The sequence below is a fragment of the Thamnophis sirtalis genome, unplaced genomic scaffold (genome assembly GCF_051295495.1).
Source record: "Thamnophis sirtalis isolate CommonGarterSnake01/CBP01778 unplaced genomic scaffold, rThaSir2_p1.2 scaffold_2, whole genome shotgun sequence".
Lineage (NCBI taxonomy): Eukaryota > Metazoa > Chordata > Lepidosauria > Squamata > Natricidae > Thamnophis > Thamnophis sirtalis.
In genome coordinates, this window is record NW_028261382.1 from 124,823,739 (window position 1) to 124,843,852 (window position 20,114).

Genomic DNA, 20,114 nt, shown 5'->3' on the forward strand with positions numbered 1-20,114 from the left:
TGTTAAATTACAGCTAATGTGTCATGTAAAACTTTACAAAATTTATTCTTCTGGGCATGTATGACAAAATAAGATAGGAACTTGGGTTGCAGGCTATGCTATGTGGGTAAAAGCAGCAAAGGATTTATATTTCTCCACTATTATTGCATCGGCTACCCACCAGTTTTTGAGTGGGGAATCATCAATTTTTTCCTCCTTCTGCCACCTTGGACTACAGTTGCTGGTATGAAACTGGGAGGAAGGTCTCTGGACCAAAGACTGAGTTCTCCTCATGTTCATGTGTGGTAGCTCTCTGTTTCACCATCTGAGAATCTCTCCAGCAGGGACTCCTAGGTTAATTTACGACCATAATCACTAGTTGTTCTGGCCTGGGCTTCCCAAGAGCCTGAAGCAAACTCCTTTTCCTGACAAAAAACCCCTTTTATTAAGTTGCTGTGAATTCTGCTCATTTATTTCCAGCAAAGTCTTTCAAGGGAGGATCTACAGTCACAGACCTTATCTGGCTTAGAGAGCTGCCAGGCAGATATCTGCAAAAATCTTGGCAAGGAGTCTGGAGAGTCACAAACCAATTAAGCAAACTAATTGTCTCCGGCAAACTCCCCTCCCCTTTCGCTCCTCTTTTATTTCCTCTGGGAGGGGCCATTCATCAGCCACCTGTGGCCTTACTCTCAAGTCAAACCCTTTTCTTTAGCTGTTCCGTTCATCAGGCAACTTTGCGCATGAGCACACTGGGAACAGGCTCCAACTGTTCATCTGCCTCACTGATGTTTGACTCTGAAGGGAGTTGATAACTGGCATACAGCTCTTTCCCCCTTTCTGCCTCTGACACAGAGTCCTCATCCGAGCCTTCCCCAGACTCCAGGACTGGCCCATGTTCCTCCCCAACCTCCCCACTGTCCGAATCTGCTCCCAGCTCTGCTAGCCACTGGCAGGCCACAACACTGGTGTGCTATCAATTATTATTTTAAATGAAATAATTCAACCACATCCCTATTTCACAACAGCTTCAGGTGTCTTAAGTATGCAATAGAGGTAGTCCTCAACTTACAACAGGTCACTTAGTGGCCATTCAAAGTTACAACGGCACTGAAAAAAGTGACTTATGACCATAGCAGCATCCCCATAGTCATGGGATTTGCATTCGGATGCTTGGTAACTGGTTCATATTTATGACGGTTGCACTATCCCTGGGTCATGTGATCCCCTTTTGTGATTTTCTGACAAGCAAAGAAAATGGGAAGCCAGGTTCACTTAACAACCGTGTTACTAATTCAACAACTGCTGTGATTCACTTAAAAACTGTGGCAAGAAAAGTCATAGAATGGGGCAAAACTCATTTAACACCTTTCTCACTTAGCAACATACATTTTGGGCTCAATTGTGGTCATAAATTGAGGACTACCTATACACTTCTATTGTTTGTATCTCCAGAACCAATATGGGGTTTTATATCTTCACTACTGCTGCCAAACCCTTTTGACATGATGTAGGACAGAATGGCGAAACAAATTGTATAATTTTCAAAATAAACAAAATGGTAAAATTATATTCATAATCAGCTTCCTGTTTCTTTATGGGCTGCATCGGTATTGCTTAAACAGCCCTGTAACACAATATATGGAAATTGGGGAAAAGAAAAAGATGAATTGGACAGGGAAAATAATTTAAATTAATTTGCGTGCATTTTGTTAATTATTAAGCCAGAGGCAAAACATTAGCTTGCTCGGATTCTTTTTTTTTCCCTTTACCATTGGCTTCCCTACAGGATAAACTCCTAAAAAGAAGAGGCATTAAATTCTAATGATACAGTTTGAGTACCACTTTTGATAGGGGTCTGATGTCACCATTTTAAATCCGAGCTACATTCAATAAAGCTGTCAAAATATATCCAAGGAAATAGGCTTGAGAACACAAGCCTAGGGGAGAGGAATTGCTGAAGAGGGATACCAGAATAGGAAATGACCACATAGGGTAATTGAAACCATGAACAAGAATCAATTTATTAAGAATCAATTGTGTTTTGCACTTTCAGGGCCCAGAAAACCAAATTTCTTTAAACAGAGAAAGTCAACAACCACCATTCAGATGCTGCTGAACTACAATTATTAGGGCCACCAACCACTGTCCATGCAGATGGACCAATTGAGAGCTGATAGTGTCTCTTCCTTCCTTGTGAAGTGAAGATCAGTGTGTGAGGATTTTGTGGGGTCAAAGACAATTAGAATGCATAAACCATTAAAATTAAAGTCTTCCCGCATGATAAAAGAGCAACAGTAGAGCCTGTAGCATTTACCTAATATCCACATTTCATCCATAAAACAGTTGTAGTTGATTAAAATGGTTCCACTGTTGTCAATCTCACATTTTCAGAAACTTCTTTTAGGTGTTTCATCTGTGGCTTTGTGGCTTCCTGCTAAGCAGGTGTGTTACCATCTTAATTCTAAATTAGCTACAGAGTATGACTCATGGCATTATTCAGATAATAATGCTTGGTTTTCACTAAGGTTTTATTTAAATTCATTCCCTGCAATGAACCCAAAATGGATAAAACCTGGGAATGAGGCCATGTGTACTGCCAGAGAATAATTTAGTATCTTGTTAAGGCAAGAGTAACAGGTTGTTGCTGCTTGGTTACAAGAACTTAGCTATCAAGCGCAGGAAATCAGGAGCCAAGGTGGTTCAAAAAAATACAGGTGCATGCTACCATTCTCTACAAAACTCTGAACTACTAACAGTCAAAGCAAGTTGGCAGTAAATAAGAGCCAATGGAATTCAAGGTAGACTGGAGTTAGATCTCTTGTGGACGTGAAGGGACTCAAGACTGATGACATGCTTGACACCTCTCTCGGGCTCTCTTACATCAGTTATTTTTACATGGATACAAGATGTCCCAAGAAAATGTATTACTTTCCTGCAGTGCAAATCCCATTATGGGAAAAGGACCCATTTTTGTTAAGTCTTCTCCATCTGAGCTTCATTGGCTGTACAGATAAAGCATTAGAGGGCATTGGAGGACTGGAGGTTTGCATTCTTGGGTTGCTGGTGGCATTTCCTTCCAGTTCTGCAGTTTGGCTGTTCAAATCTCACCGGCTCAGGGTTGACTCAGCCTTCCATCCTTCCGAGGTGGGTAAAATGAGGACCCGGATTGTTGTTGGGGGCAATATGCTGACTCTGTAAATCGCTTAGAGAGGGCTGAAAGCCCTATGAAGCGGTATATAAGTCTAACTGCTATTGCTATAACTGCTATTCCTTCCCATTCAGTGATTTTTCAGTCTAAGCAAGTGTTGTTTGTCTAACTAAGCATCTCTGATCTTTTGCAATGGTTAATTAAATCTATCACAGTACACTGAAAGTGCTCAATTATTCTCATCATAATATAATGCATCACAATTAAGAATATTTTATCGCATGACTCCATTGTGATCTGGGCTCCTGAATAGACTGTGAAAAATTACCTCCAAAATATTAACAGTAATTATTTTAAGTGCTTAACTAAATATGCATTATGCTAGGAATTGGAATTCTTTTTTTTAAAATAAAGCTCACATTCACTATGGTAGGGTGGCAAAACTTTCTTCAAGCTGAAGGTCACACTTGGCATCTGAATAGTATGCCAGGAACTGCATCTAAGGAGGAAGCAGGACCGAGCAAAGAAATAGATAGCAACAAGGGAACCATTAATTGACCTGTTCTCTATGATATATACTTATTTTTCCCTTCTGTTTCCATAAATATTACAATTTGGTGGAAACTTTTGGATAGGAGCTATGGTTCTACCTAAAAGGCTTTGACAACCCATATCCAGCTCTGGCATCTGAGGTGTGCATCATGATTTTTTGGGAAGACTTGTAGCGGTTCAGTGGGGCTCAGCCAAGGGCAAAAGTAGTCAAATATGGGTTTTTTTTCTGAATTACTTTTCTCTTTTACTTCTTCTTCTCTTCCTCCCTAACTCCAACAGTCAACCAGAGCAGAAGTCACAGGTTCTTTAAATACACATTTATTGTGTTGTAAAAGCAAGTCATACATAAACCTATATTTCTGCACTTCCGCATTTCTCAATCCAATGCCTTCAGACATGTTAGACCAACTCCTACCCTGTTTCCCTGAAAATTAGACCTCCCCGAATAACGAGCCCAATCAGGCTTTTGAGCGCATGTGCTAAAATAAGCCCTCCCCTGAAAATAAGCCCTCCCTGAAAATATTGCAACACAGCACCAGCCATAAGGTAACCACGCTTGCCACCTCCTGCACCTCAAAATAATAAGACCTATCAAGAAATAAGGCCAAGCGCTTATTTCGGGCATCAAAAGAAAATAAGACCCTGTCTAATTTTGGGGAAACACAGTATATTTCTAATATCTAGAATAGGATTCCTCAAAATAGTGAATATTAAACCCCAAGGGTTGGGACTATCCATTGTTGTTGTTACTTGTATTACTATTAATGGAGTATTTATGAACATATTTTAATATAATCAATAATTTGAGGTTAATTAAAATATGAAACTTCATGAAGGGGTCAATGGTCTGAAAAGTTTGGCAACCCCTGGTATAACCATAATCTAGAGATTATGATAGTTGATACCCAACGCATCTGAAAGACATGAAGTTAGAAAAAAAATGCTATATGTAATAAACTTGGATATTCTATCTTACTGAAATTAATGAGATTCACTTCAGAATAGATGGCTAAAAAATTGGCTACTTTGTCCTTTTAGCCAAATGCAATCAACATGACATTTCTGGTGTATATTTTTACTCCAAAAATGCACATTTCAGATTAACATGAAATATATTTTTCTCTTTTCATTACATGTGGTCTTTGAATTCAGTAACTATTCAAAGTTACAACAGCACTGATTTATGATCATTTTTCACACTTACAACCATTGCAACATCTCCACGGACACATGATCAAAATTTGGACACTTGGCAACTGGCATTTTATTTATAACAGCTGCAATGTCCTGGGGTCATTTGATCACCTTTGGACAAGCAAAATCAATAGGGAAGCCAGATTCTCTTAACAATCACATTATTAACTTAACAACAGCAATGATTCACTTAACAATTGTGACAAGAAAGATCCTAAAATGGGGCAAAAGTCAATAACTGTCTTGCTTAGGAACAGAAATTTTGGGCTCAGTTGTGGTCCTAAGTGCTTCCAACTTCTCTTAATTTTAATTTTAATTTTTTTAAAATTGGTTCATTTGAGACTTTTTTTAAATTAAAAGTACTGAATTCAAATCAGTGATATCATATATGAATTTAATTCTTAAATTATCTGTCTTCTTTGGATAAATACGCAACCAAGTTTCAAAATGTGAATTCTGAATCAATTCATAATATTGAATGTTTTGGTGCAATCAAGATAAACTAAGAACTATTCTATTAATGTTCTTTCTTTTCTTTCTTTTAACTGAATATGCCATAGTTACCAATCACTATTAAAAAGGAGCAGATTTCTACTTCCATTTAGAAATACAAGCAATATAGTGTACAATTTTCTATTTGAAGGAACAGAATCACAACCTATCAGAATAAAAGTGCTGATTGAAACAGAGCTATCAGCAGACCACATTGGATAGTTATTATTTTCCCTCATTTTTTTGCCAAATTTTTATTTTGTTCAAAAAGGTTAAAAAGAAAAGAAATTCAAAGATAAAACTATGCTAAACGAGAACATTAAATAATGTGACTTGAAAGGTCAAAAAACAAAAACACATTATTTATCCACCCAGGTAAACCTTGAAAAATATACAATACAATGATACAGTACAATAGCAGAGTTGGAAGAGACCTTGGAGGTCTTCTAGTCCAACCCCCTGCCTAGGCAGGAAACCCTATACCGTTTCAGACAAATGGCTATCCAACATCTTCTTAAAGACTTCCAGCGTTGGGGCATTCACAACTTCTGAAGGCAACTTCTGTTCCACTGATTAATTGTTCTAACTGTCAGGAAATGTCTCCTCAGTTCTCAGTTGCCTCTCTCCTTGATCAGTTTCCACCCATTGCTTCTTGTCCTACCCTCAGGTGCCTTGGAGAATAGTTTGACTCCCTCTTCTTTGTGGCAATCCCTGAGATATTGGAACACTGCTATCATGTCTCCCCTAGTCCTTCTTTCTATTAAACTAGACATACCCAGTTCCTGCAGCAATACTGCAGCAATAATAGTTTATTTATTATCTTGGTCTTTTTTTCTTGGTGTTTCCCAAATGCTGACGTCATAGTCAAAGGACTGAGTCCTAACCAAAGATAGAATTCTAAGAGATCTATCCGAGTTCTTTTGATTCCAATGGTGTTACTTCTGAATAAACATGTATAGGACTACAATTATAAGCATACTCATGCTTACAATATTCAAACAAATTAAGCACCCTTGAAACTGTGTTAAATTACAGCCTGGGAATGTAAACTCTGAGCAGCCTACACTTGATTCTACAAGGCAATACAAAGCCACCAACAAAGTAGACATACTATAAATCTGCTTTCAGGTTTTTCTTTTATATTTCCAGAGACAAGTGTTGCCCATTTTGAAGTATCAACTGGGAATGCATGTGTGGGTGGAAACATCCTTAGAGCAAACAAGCACCGTATTACTGCTAAATTAAAGAAACATCTGAACAGCAATCCTAAATAAATGGAAACATTGGAACCTTCCAAGTACTTTACTGTTTCTTTCCCACAGAGAAACTATGACAACTGAAAGTAGTCAGTCTCACTGTGGTAACAAAACTGTATTTTTGTCCATATGAGCTGTAATTATTCTTTTAATTCTAACACATACATTTCCATATGAATGAAATACAGCTTTCCTGGTTATTTCCATAAAATAATACAGGAGTGCAAATATTGTAATAATAGTTAGCAACAATGCTACCTAATTTAACTTTCAGTTTCTTCTACAGAAATGTTTTTTTTTAACCCTCAACAGGCCTTTTCTCATTAAGTTATTGCTTCTGGAATAGAAGTTTTCTGAATACTCAGTGGTTTTCTAGCAGGCAGGGACACATACTCATTTTCTACACTGCGAAGAAAATGTCCCAAAGATCCGTCTTTAAAAAGCAACTGTACTTTGTTTTTCCTTGAAGATGTTTTGCTTCTCATCCAAGAGCTTCTTCTTCGGTTCTGAAGAATGAACTGAAAGAATTGAAGAAGCTTCTTGGATAAGAAGTGAAATGCCTTTAAGGAAAAACAAAGTACAGTTGCCTTTTGAAAAAACACCTTTGGGACAACCATGATCTGGATGACTGAGAATCCCAATAGACATTTGCTAAGAGGATAGCTACAAAAAAAACCAGGGATGGGGGGACTTGAAAGAGCAATCCCCAGCATCATTCTCCATCTGAGCTTCATTGGCTCTACAGATAAAGCATTGAAGGGCTGGGGTTTGCATGCTTGGGTTGCAAAACGTTATGCAGGAGTGACAAAAAACTATGCAGACGTGTTTTGAATTGCAATTCTCCTGGATTTAAAAACATTGGAGTCTGTGTAGTTTTGGATAAGGAGGAACTGTCTCCGAGACAGTCCTACCAAGACCGTGTTTGGATGAGACCGAGTTTGGATGAGGAGGAACTGTCTGTTCTGATCTAGGCTTCACAAAATCACAAAGCAGACTCCTTGTCCCGACAAAACCCATTTTTTATTAAGCTAATGTGAATTCTTCTCATTCACATCCAGCAAAGTTCTGACAAACATTTTTTCAAGGGTGAATTTACAACACAGAGCTTATCAGGCTTGGAGAGTTGCCAGGCCGATATCTTCCAAACGCAATCTTGTACATGAAAATACTTGGTAAGGAGTCTCTGAGAGTCAGGAACAAATCTTCACACTAATTAAGCAAACTAATTGTCTCCTGCAAACTCCATTCCCCTTTCGCTCCTTTTTATTCCCTATGGGAGGGGCCATTCACTGTCCACCTCTGCATTTACTCCCAGGTCAGCCCTTGTTCCTTAACTTTTCTCTTCTCCTGGCAGCTCTGCGCATGTGCACATTGGGAACAGGCTCCAGCTGTTCTTCTGCCCCACTGATCTCCAATTCCAAAGGCAGTTGATAACTGTTTGGACTGCCCTGGCCCATCTGTGTCTCTGATGCAGAACATTCATCAGAGCCTTCTCCAGACTCCAGGACTGGCCCATGTGCCTCCCCAGTCTCCTCACTGTCTGAGTCTGCCACCAACTCCGCTGGCTGCTGGCGGGCCACAACTTTGTCTCTGAGTCAGCCCTACCAAGACCCAGTTTGGATGATTGTCTCCTATGACAATCACTCCCCTTTCCTTCTATTTATTCCCCAGCCAGGGAGGGGCTAATCAGTGTCCATATTTACTTTGCTTCCCGAATTGATTCCTTGTCCTCCGTTGTTCACCTCTCCCAACTGCTCTGCACATATGGACATCTGGAGCAGGCCCCAGGTGTTTTTCCTCCTCACTCATCTCAGCCTCCTAAGAGAGCTGCCTCTCCAGTGGCTGGGAAATGTCAGACTGCCCTGGATCTATCTCTGTCTCTGACACTAAGCATCCATCAGAGCCATCCCCAGGCTCCAGAACTGGTCCAGGTTCTTCCCCAACCTCTTCATCATCTGAGTCTGCCACCAGCTCCGCTGGCAGCTGGCGGGCCACAACAATATCATCTATTGGAACCCAAGAAGTGTTTCTGCTCTGCAACAGAACTTACTCTTGGGAATAAGCCCCCTCCTTTAATTATAGATGGCCCCTCACTTTTCTGTTCTTTAGAAGAGCCATAAAGACCAAGTTGAATGAGACACCTTGCTTTGTGCTTGCCATCTTTTATCTTTACGTTGTATTGATTTTATTGTCATGTCTACAGAGATTTTCAGTCAGCCAGGCCATCCAGTTGCCTCTTGAAAAAGCACCTTTGGGATTTTATTGTAATGCTTTATCTTTGAATGAAAGTTGTATGCATTAAGGAACTCAGAATTGTTGAGAGTCAAACAAATTAAAAGTTTAATCAACCACATCATCCTTCCTACTTGCTCCACTGTATGCATAGATTTGCCCTATATATTGTAGAAAAGCACCCCCTCCCTTTGTGTGTGTGTGTTTGTGTGTGTGTGTGTGTGTCTTCAGCTCTTCAGTGTTCATTTTTGGTTTGTTCCCATTCTTTATGCCTGAATACAATTTGGAAAGACAAAAACAGATTCCAAGAATGGATTGGTCTAGTCCGAAAAGCAAAGCAACAGCAAAAGAAACCTGCTTCTACCTTCTGTGTCCAAATCTTAGGAAAGAACTTGGTGTATCACATCTTAGCAACTTTATAGTTTACATCATTTCCTAAATTTCCTAAGATTAAAATGTATTCAGGCAACAATATGACTGGGAAGAAAATACATTTATCACTATATTTTTAAATCTAAATATGACACCAGCTGGGAAGTTCCCCGCCTTCCTACCGAAAAGGATTATAGTTCCAAAAGTTTACAGAATTTGGCAAACTAATCTGGGAAATCTGTATCTGTCCAGATTTTGCTTTGTCCCAGAACTCTGGCCATTTTAATTGGGGATTCTGGAATTGCAGCTGAGCAATATCTGAATGCTACAGATTATCTGCCTTTGTTCTGTTTGGCTATTCTGTGAAAGAGTTACCCTACATATAAAGTAGCAGGCATCCTCAATAAATGACTTGATTGTGTTTGGCATGAAGGTATAAACTCTCAAAACCATAGGATAAGCATACAAAGTTGTATTTGTTCCACCCTTCTCTAATTTCAAATATTTTGAACTCAAGCTGTCAATATATTCCTATGTGTTTATTTAATACATGGTCTACATACATAATCTTTGAAGAGTTTCTAGATGGTCCAAAATGCGATACCAAATATGTTAATTTATTTGTTCTCCTCTGCTCATGGTTACTGCAGATACCGAAGAAGCTTCTTAGATGAGAAGCGAAATGTCTTGAAGCAAAACAAAGAAAGTCCAGCTGCATTGTGAAAAAGCACCCTTGGGACAACCATGACTCTCCATAGACAGTTACTGCAGATAGTTGAATTGATTCTCAATTGTTTTCCCAGACATGATTCAAGTCCTATAATGCCTTAAATGGCTGGGATCTGCAATGCCTTAGGGAGTATCTCTTCTGTGTCATCCTGCCCAATCTCTGTCATGGAAGAATGATTCAGGAAAATTTCTCAGTAGCAACATCAGTGGCAGCCCACATGAAAATGCAGGCTTTTGTATGTCACAGATTATCTTTTATCAATTTGTTTTCAACAATTGAGCCCATTATCTTGGTTTTACACTGTTGGTTTTTACAAAACTTAATATTATTAATGTTATGTATTCCCTAGCTGATATGTTAGCAAATAATAATAAAATAAACATAAATAAAATATCCAAGTAGACCTACAGACGTATAGCCTTAGATGAATTTATAACTAATGAATAATCTTCAATTGTAATAGAAGAGTGAATGTATATGTCTTTAGTCTGTAGAGCAAATGTTTTGTTCTGTTTGATTCTTGGAACTGGAGTTTACTCTAATTCTACTTAGCTAGTGGTAGTTATTCTAACTGAAGCTAGCTTAAAGCCCAGGATGTTGTGTTTTGTTCATTGTAATGTATGTCTGTGTGTATTGGAGATTGGCAATGAAGTGCTTAAAAGCATCATTAGCAGCCCCTCCAGTTGTACAATAGGAAGCACTTTGAAGCAAAAATGTGAAGTAAAAATGATGTATCTCTAATGCAAGTCTTGGAATAAATAGAGAGTTGTGAAAAATGTCAGAGTAATTCTCCACTTATTAAAGTAAGGTCTATTTCAGTGTTTTTCAAACTTGACAACTTTAAGATAGATTCTGGGTGTTGAAGTCTACCCACCTAAAAATTTCCAACTTTGGAAAAGCAGCTCAATTTGAACTCTTTGGAATGTTTCTTCCATGTTTTTGCCACTTGGGCTGAGATACATTTATGAAATAAATCATCCATGCATGCACTTTCTGTCCCGTCTACTCTCCAGAGGTGGATTGCTGCTGGTTCGGTCAAACTGGTAGGGGTAGTGGCAGGAGGCTCCACCCACGCCCCAGATGCTTCTGCGCATGTGTGCATGCATGTGCACGAGCGAACTGGTAGTAAACTGGTTAGCAACCCACCACTGCTACTGTCCCTTCCATTATTTTTGCAGTCTCTCACAATCTCTCACTTGCAAGCTTTCTTCCAAAATATTAAAATAATCATCTGGAATCCTGTGAGAATTTAGTAATCTCATGGCCAATTTCTTAAATGGGAAAGTCACACATGTTGCCCTTTTTTAATTATAAAAATATTTGAAAAGCATCTGTGAGTATTTATAGCCTAAAAGGGCGTTAGAAATCATACATATAGCCAGTCATGTTGACTTTCACAATGGAAAATATTTTGATAAAGTTTCCCTGCTTTAAAGTTGAAATATGACGTAAATAACTACACAAAGTGGTTCATCTTCGTATATAAGGCTGTGAATTATAGTCAGATAAAATTTAAAGCATAACAGTTTTACTGATGAAATTATATCATGTTATGAGAATGGCAAATTGCACGGCAAATTGATTTGTGTCACTCCGCTGGCAGTTTATTATTTCACCTAGTGGTGAAGACATGCTAGCAGTAGATGTTTCTCTCTTAGGGTGCAAAGAAAAAATATCTGCTGTGAACTCCATGTAGGCATCAGGAAGGGCATCTGGCCAATAAGCGCAAAGCTCCATCCAGTTGCCTCAATTCTATCCTGAATTAAGATACTACTGGTCAAAATAAGAAAAAAGAATGTTAGCCTAGAAATCAATATCTCCCTCCCTCCCTTCTCTCTCCCCCTGCCCTCTTTCTCTCCCTCTCCCTCCCTCTTTCTGTCCCCCCTCCCTCCTGCTTTCTTTCCCTCTCTCTCTCTCCCCCTCCCCCTCTTTCTCTCCCCCTCTCTCTCTTTCCCATCCCCCATATATTTTAGGAAACGTTCAAAGGCCATTGCTGATCTGAGATTTTTAACAGATTAGCAGAGTTGGAAGGGACCTTGTAGATCATCTAGTCCCACCCCTGCTCAAGCAGGAGACCCTACACCAAATGGCAGTCCAATCTCTTCTGTAAAGTCTCAAGTGATGAAGCTCCCATGTGATGAAGATCTAGTACAAATGGGGCGCCAGATGTGACTCAGAGCTTCCTAGCTGAGTCCAGCAATCCCAGGGAAAGAAGATTTAGGAACTCGTGACTAAACCATGGCTTGGTTTTTAGAAAACCTCAAAGCTACTATGTATACATTCTTGCCATTTTTAACATTTACAACAACAGCCTTTAAAACACCCTAAATCATATATATGGCTGTATGGCAACAAAACAAAGGTAAAAAAATGGGATAAGGTTTTTCTCCTGAGTTCATTACATGGAGCAGTGCCTCTTGCATGCATAAGTTTTAAATAACAGTAGCAATAGCAATAACAGTAGACTTATATACCGCTTCATAGGGCTTTCAGCCCTCTCTAAGCGGTTCACAGAGTCAGCATATTGCCCCCAACAACAATCCGGGTCCTCATTTTACCCACCTCGGAAGGATGGAAGGCTGAGTCAACCCTGAGCCGGTGAGATTTGAACCGCTGAACTGCTGATCTAGCAGTCAGCCTGCAGTGCTGCATTTAACCACTGCGCCACCTTGGCTCTAAATGAGAATGATGTCATCTCAGAAGTGGCTGAAATATTACTAAAACGTTTCATTAAAAAACAAAAAACAAATAAGGGAGTGAAAATATACACGGAACTTACATTTCAAGGAGATTTTAAATCACAGTACTGCAGTTGAAAGCCACGATCTAAATAGTTTCAGTGTTTTGATCTATTCCTGCCTGAAGCAGGAATGCTAGCAAATAGTCGGGAGAGAGATCTGTCCTCCTTTTACGAGAAGCAGAAGTCTAGACAGTCTGGATTTCTGTGAGAACAAGACACAAATCTTCTTGTGCTGCTACACATTCCGCTACTTTTATGATATGTGTACTTTTTTCAATACAACTTGGACTCTGTTTATGAAATCAGGCTTTAAAAGATCCAAGATTTTGCAATCATATTATAAGCAGCTGCGTTCTCTTCGCTGACGGCGTAAAACTATCTAACACCACCGACAATGCTTTTGCCCTACAGAGCAACCTTGACTATGTGTCGGAATGGTCAAAGAACTGACAACTCCAAATCTCAACAAACAAATGCTCTGTCTTACACATTGGCAACAAAAATCAAAACACCAAATAGAAGCTGGGCAGATAAGACCTCAAAGATGACCCTCACTCTGCCAAGGGCCTAGGAGTACTCATCTCTAATGATCTAAGCCCCAGAGCTCACTGTAACGGCATTGCCAAAAAGGCATTAAGGGTTGTTAATCTAATTTTGTGAAGCTTCTTCACTGGTAACAGTGAACTAGGGCTAACTAGGGCATACAAAATATTTGCCAGACCAATCATCAAATACAGCTTGTCTTCCTGGAATCTACACTGTATATCGGACATTAATACAATTGAGCGGGTCCAGAGGTATTTCACAAGAAGAGTACCCCACTCCTCTGCTCACAATAGAAGATGTTAGGCCACCAGGCTTCAAATTTTCATGGCACGACAAAACCGCGCTCGTCAAAATAGCGGTGATAAAACCGCGTCACTAAAGCCGCGACGTCATCACTACGACGTCATCACCGCCGCGACAACAGCGCGGCGGCAGAAGGGCACTTTAAAACAGCGCGGCGGCAGAAAGCCGATTTAAATTAAGGTAAGGGTTAGGATTAGGTTTAGGGGTTTGCTTTAGGGTTAGGTTTAGGGTTAGGGTTTGGGTTAGGGTTAGGGTTAGGGTTAGGGTTAGGTTTAGGGTTAGGGTTAGGGTTAGGTTTAGGGTTAGGGTTAGGTTCAGGGTTAGGTTTAGGGTGCTGAGTGCTTCGGAAGGCGCGGATTTGCCCTCCGCGGTTATGTCATCGGGGTAGGGTCGCGTTTTTCCTTAGCGCTTTGGACGGCACGGATTTGCCCTCCGCACTTATGTCGGCGCGGATAAGGGCTTCGCAGTTTTGTGGTGGAACCCAAATTTTGGGCTTAGACAACCCAAAGTACGCCACCTACGATCTGACCTAAGCATAGTATACCAAATTGTCTGCTACAATGTCCTACCTGTCAACAACTACTTCAGCTTCAACCGCAATAATACATGGGCAAACCATAGATACAAACTCAAGGTAAACCACTCCAAACTTCATTGCAGAAAATACGACTTCAGCAATAAAGTAGTCAATGCCTGGAATGCTCTACTTGACTCCGTTGTTACTTCCTCAAACCCCCATAGCTTCAACCTTAAACTGTCTACTGTGGACCTCACCCCATTCCTAAGAGGTCCGTAAGGGGGCATACATAAGCGCACCAGCGTACCTACCATCCCTGTCCTACGGTCCTCATTTTTTTGTATTCATTTCCTGGGTTCATGTCCATGTTTATACTTATATCTGTTATGTGATACATGTTTGACAAACTAAATAAATAAAATAAATAAAGATATTACGTGCTCTTACCCTAAATAAATCTAGATCCTGAAATTGTTGTTGGAGGAGGTAACTTTAATTATGGATTTTTGGTAATATGATATATAAAATATTGGATCTTTCCCTATAACCATGGTTTTTTTCCCCTCCAGGCTACTGTCCTGCTCTGCCTTCAAATGATGGGGGAAAAGAGAAGACCAATAACCCTGAACTGCTAGGAATCTAATCCTTGCATCCAAAGACAGTTTGTAAAACTCGTTGAGAAACAGGGTAGTAAAAAAACAAGACAAAAGAGACAAGCTCAATTTACACTGTCATATCATGGTCTGTTTGGTTTTGGCTTAATGCAATGTGAAGTCATTTGCTGTGGTTTCTAAACTATGATTTATGGTTTTATCCCCGCTAACTGTAGGTTCCCCTCACGATTCAAATCACGCTTTCCACCCGACTGAGATTTCAGGGAGGGGGGCGGAGTCTTGAAAATGTGGGTCTTTACCCAAGCCTTTGGTGAAGACAATTGATACCCCTTTTCTTCTTTTCTCTTATTCCCAGTTTTGTATTCTCTGCCATCTTTGTTTCTTTGTTTTGTTTTTCTGGTATGTTACCTTTAAAATGTTTTTAACAATTTATAACCCATCCTGAGTTGCTGGGAGTCAAGCGATATATGCATTTAATAAATTATGGCCACCAAGTCAGGCAGATAGTTTGGTATTTTTATCCACTCATTGAGTCCTTCCCAAGGATCTGGGAGAGGTAGTTGTTTTATAGGGTTAAGATACTACTGCAGGATATAAGCAGGTCCAACCAAAGCTGCCTTTATTAACATTCAATTAACTGTGGTATTTTAAATGTTGTACAATTCTTTTAATATGGAAAAATTAAAAGAGGAAGGGAAAAGCATAAGGGCAGGGGAAAAAAGAAAAGTTTAAATAATAAAAACATCATGCAACATATAGGAAATCATTACCACAAAAATAATTTTCATCATTTGTGTTGCATTAATCCAGTGCCAGTTCAGAAACAAAAAGAAAACATATATTGGGAGTCCAAGGTTTTAATTTGACAGTTGCACCAATCTTTTCAAATTGAAATCTTTCTGCTGCTCCCAATTCCTGCTAATGCTAGTTTATTCAATGCTTTTGCAAAACATAGCTTAGTATATTGTGTGAAGGTATTGAATAGAGTCACTCTGCATCAGATTTTGTTTCTCATCAGTGAGGATTATGGTTAATGAGTATACTATGGTTGAGGGAGTGAAAGAGAGAATGTCACTGTCAACCTTCTTTATCAGCTATTAAAGACATTTAATAACTATGTATTGTTGTACTATATTTCTATATTTTTGTACTATGTATTCTTAGATTCAAAACCTGAAGACAAAGATTGCTTCTCTTATTGACCAGATGACTACATTTCAGAATGAAAGACAGATTATAATTGCCCTAAGTCCAATTTCCAGGACCACATGCAGCCTTCAAAATATGTATTTGGCACCTCAGTACCTGCATTAGAATTTTTAATGCAACAGACGAAGAAAATTATTACATGCAGTATATTATTAGCTCCATTTAATTAAATTAAGTCAAATGGAATTTGTTTCTGGTCCATCCAACTTGTTGGCATGGCATGGCTTATTTTCTGGAGCGACACACCATTTAAAAGCCAAATGCTTTTCTCATTCTGGAAGACGTTTTACAGCCCCGAAGATCTATATCTCAGAGCTGATTCAGCCCATGCGTGCCAGATATTCAACTTGTGCAGTCTTTACTGTACTAAATGATTACAAATACACAAAAAGTTCTCTTTCAGAGCCATGGAACCTAACTAGAAACTCATGTAGAGAATAATTGCCAATCTAAAACTTTGAAGATAAATCCAAAGCAACTGGCATATCAATTAATATCTTTTAAATTGTGTTGACTAAGTTAATGGTGTTCTTCAAGTCCAGCTCTTCTAATTACTTCACAGACAAATCTTGCCAATAAGGCAGAAGGGCTTTCCCACTGTCTGCTCCTAGGATATTTATTGACTTGTAACCTACAACTCCTAGATTCTCAGGATGGGTCTCCTCCAAGAATTAGCCAGGCCCAGCTCTGCTTAGCTTCCAAGATTAGATAAGATCAGGCAAATGTTGCCACTGCTATGTTGTAGAACAGCAATGTGGAAAACCAGATGGCTCTTGGGAGAATACTTACTGTTTAGTATCATGCGGCTTTATTAGTTATTAAAGACATTTGGAAAATCTACCCCTTCCGGGGGTTTAAAAAGATTCACTGAAATTCAATATTCAGTTAGTTAAAAAGTAACAAAGTTAGTGCTAGGTAGGTAAAATTAAAGATAAAATTAAAAAAAGATAGGAGTAGTCTAATAGAGGAATCACCAACCTCAGGGACCACTAAATTCATAATTTTAAATCCCAAGACCATTAATATGATTTTTTAAAAATATAAATAGTATTTAGTGCAATATAAAAATGCAAATAATTTTTCTGTGGACCACCAAAATTTTCTCTCGGACCACCAGTTGGTGACCACTGGTCTAATATACTTAGCTATTGTTGCAAAATTCAAATGGCTGAAAACTGGGCTAATTTTAGAAAGCTTCTAAAGCAACTGTAGTTAACTTCCCAGTTTCTGTAGTGAAACAAAAATGCATGAAATTTTTCTGAAAGACTGAGAATATGTCCCATATTTTAAACTAAATCACAAAAATCATTCCTGAAGTTTTGTTAGTACATATGGAATATATTCCTTCTCCTTTTTTGATAAAAAGATAAAACTCCAAGTTTATTCATCTTCTCTCAGATATTTAACATACAGCTGGAACCAAACTGGAATTGATGACAAATTCCAATTGTTACATTGTACTAACATGTGTAGAGTAAATATTCAGAACAGAATTAACAAAGTTGGAAGGGACCTTGGAGGTTTTCTAGTCCAATCCCCTTGCTCAGGCAGGAAACCAGGGATGGGTTCCTGCCGGTTCTAACCAGTTTGGTAGAAGAGGTTCCACAAATCTACCATGCCGTTTAGAACCGGTTCCAGAACCTGCCCTGGCCCCCTCGCTGCCTCCCCCCCGCCCGTCTGGTTGCCGCTCACTCGCTTGCTCCCCCTGCCCATCCGCACCTTGCTTGCCCCACCTGCCACTCACTGATTGGCTGGCTCACCAATTGCCCCGCCCGTCTCTAAGAGCCCTATCTAAAACCACGTACCTTTTTTCCTACATGGCTGTCTATTGCCATGGGGGGGGGGCGGCGACAGGCCAGCTGCACTATAAGCGAGTCCAGTGACCTTTTGCGGCCTTGCAAGGATCCCGGGCTCGTTTATAGCGCAGGGCCGCCAGCAAGCATGGGGGCGGGGATGGGAACGGCGGTGGGAGTTTATGCGGCGCAGCTGGTGTCTTTGGCAAGTTTGGGGACCTTGCAAGGTCTTTGCAAGGTCCCTGGACTTGCCTAATATGCCTGGCTGCCGGCAAGCACGGGTGTGGGTGTGGGGATGGCAGTGGGAGCTTACGCAAACTACCGCCCATCGCCCCGTGCTCAGCAAAGCAAGTCCAGGGAGGGGAGGTTTGGCCACCAGCAAAGGATGTCCACCAAGGTGGCCTGGGCTGGCAAAAGAGCGAGTGACTGATGGAGGATCAACCTGATCCTCCTGATCCGGCAGCTGCGGCGGCGGCATCAAGACGAAGTGGAAGCGAAGGGAGGGGAAGGGAGGGGAAGGGAGGCAAAGGGTCCTCGATGCCCTGCCTGATCCTCCATCGCTCGCTCGCTCTTTTACCCACCCGGACCACCTCGGCACTGCTCTGGCTACCTCTGTCCATCCGCGCCCAGAAGGTGAAGCAACATCATCAAGATGAAGAGCAAGAGGAGGAATTCTGGATGTTGAAGTCAACAAGTCTTAAAGCTGTCAAATTTGAACAGCCCTGGGATATCTTTTCTAAAGGGTTAGGTGTCTTGTAACTTGACAACTTTAAGACTTGCACACTCAATGCCAGAGTTCCTGAGCCAACATGACTGGAGGAGGAATTCTGGGAGTTGAGGTCCACAAGTCTTAAAGCTGTCAAATTTGAACACCCCTGGGGTTTTTTTCTAAAGGGTTAGGGGAGCAAGGATCTTGAAACTTGACAGCTTTAAGACTTGCGTGCTTCAAATGCCAGAGTTTCTGAGCCAACATTTTGGTTGCAAGCCACTCCCACCCAGTCACATGGCCGGCAAGCCACTCCCACAAAACAGGCCACACCTACAGAAGAGGTTCTAAAAAATTTGAAACCCACCACTGCAGGAAACCCTATACCATTTCAGACAAATAGTTGTCCAATGTCTTCTTAAAAGTTTCCAGCGTTGGAGCATTCACAACTTCTGGAGGCAGGTTGCTCCACTGATTAATTGTTCTGTCAGGAAATTTATCCTTAGTTCTAAGTTGCTTCTCTCCTTGATTAGTTTCCATCCTGCCTTCATGTGCTTTGGAGAATCAGTTGACCCCTCTTCTTTGTGGCAGCTCCTCAAATATTGGAACACCGCTATTATATCACCCCTACTCCTTCTTTTCACTAAACTAGACATACCCAATTCCTGAAACTGTTCTTTATATGTTTTAGAGTCCAGACCCTAATCAACTTTTGTTGCTCTTCTCTGTACTCTTTCTAGAGTGTAAACATATTTTTTACATCGTGGTGAACAAAACTGGATGTTGCTCTCATTTTCTTTTTCTTTCTTTAAATCAGGAGTGTCAAACTTGTGTCGTCATGGTGGTGTCACATGACTTATTGCAACTTTCCCCCCTCTTTGCTAAACCAGGCAAAGCGTGGTGTGGCCAGGGGGTGACACATCCATGGGCCACGAGTTTAACACCCCTGTCTTAAATGATCTAGTCTAGTCTAGAGAACAACTGACTTCTAGATCTGAGGATGAAGACACCAAGGGAAAAAGTCCACTCTGTGGAATTAGCTTTCCACGGCAAAGCAATTTTGTGATTCTAATTTTTAACATCAGTCCTCAGTGCATTCCAATGACTTTGAAATTTTGAAATCTTAGAAAATGTTCAGGTTGTACCCTAAGCACGAAATATATAAATGTCACTCACCTGCTCAGGGTATTTACTGCCTGTTATTTCAGCAACTGTGTTAAAGGAATCAGCATCAGGATATGTTTTGGCTCCCATTTTCAGAGTTACAACTATTTTAGTACCCCGGGAAAACAATCGGGCCATCAGTTCTGCATCTTCAATGGAAATACAGGCGGTAGGAATCTTAGGCACATCTGAGTCATATGCTTGCATTCCAGTATGTGGACTGTTAAAAAAAACCAACAGTAAGCATGTTACCTTTGGCTTCACATTTTGAAGGAAGATCATCTGAGCTTTTTAGACCAATGATTTATGATAATCTGGGTTTACTTCTTGTGGGATAGCTTGTTGCCCAAATCCAACCATGTTATAATTTATTATTCAATATTATTCAATATATTTTATAAAACTATAAAGCTAATGAATTAATTGGTTACCCAAATCAGGTGTGCTATGTCAACATACGCTTACAGTTTGTTGGTTTATTAATATTTGAATTTGTTGAAAGAGTATTTGCTGTGCACTGATTAAATATAAATGCATTTAAAGTTGAATAGATTGATCCTTTGGTAG

At 40.0% G+C, this 20,114-nt stretch overlaps 1 protein-coding gene across 1 annotated transcript in view; it reads right to left on the minus strand.

The window, feature by feature from the left end:
- CPQ (carboxypeptidase Q) overlaps positions 1–20,114 on the minus strand; it is a 165,600-nt gene that overhangs the window by 96,430 nt on the left and 49,056 nt on the right. Inside the window, exon 4 of the mRNA XM_087703852.1 lies at positions 19,560–19,767. Coding sequence (XP_087559978.1) covers positions 19,560–19,767 — 208 coding nt within the window. The remainder of the gene's footprint in view (positions 1–19,559; positions 19,768–20,114) is intronic.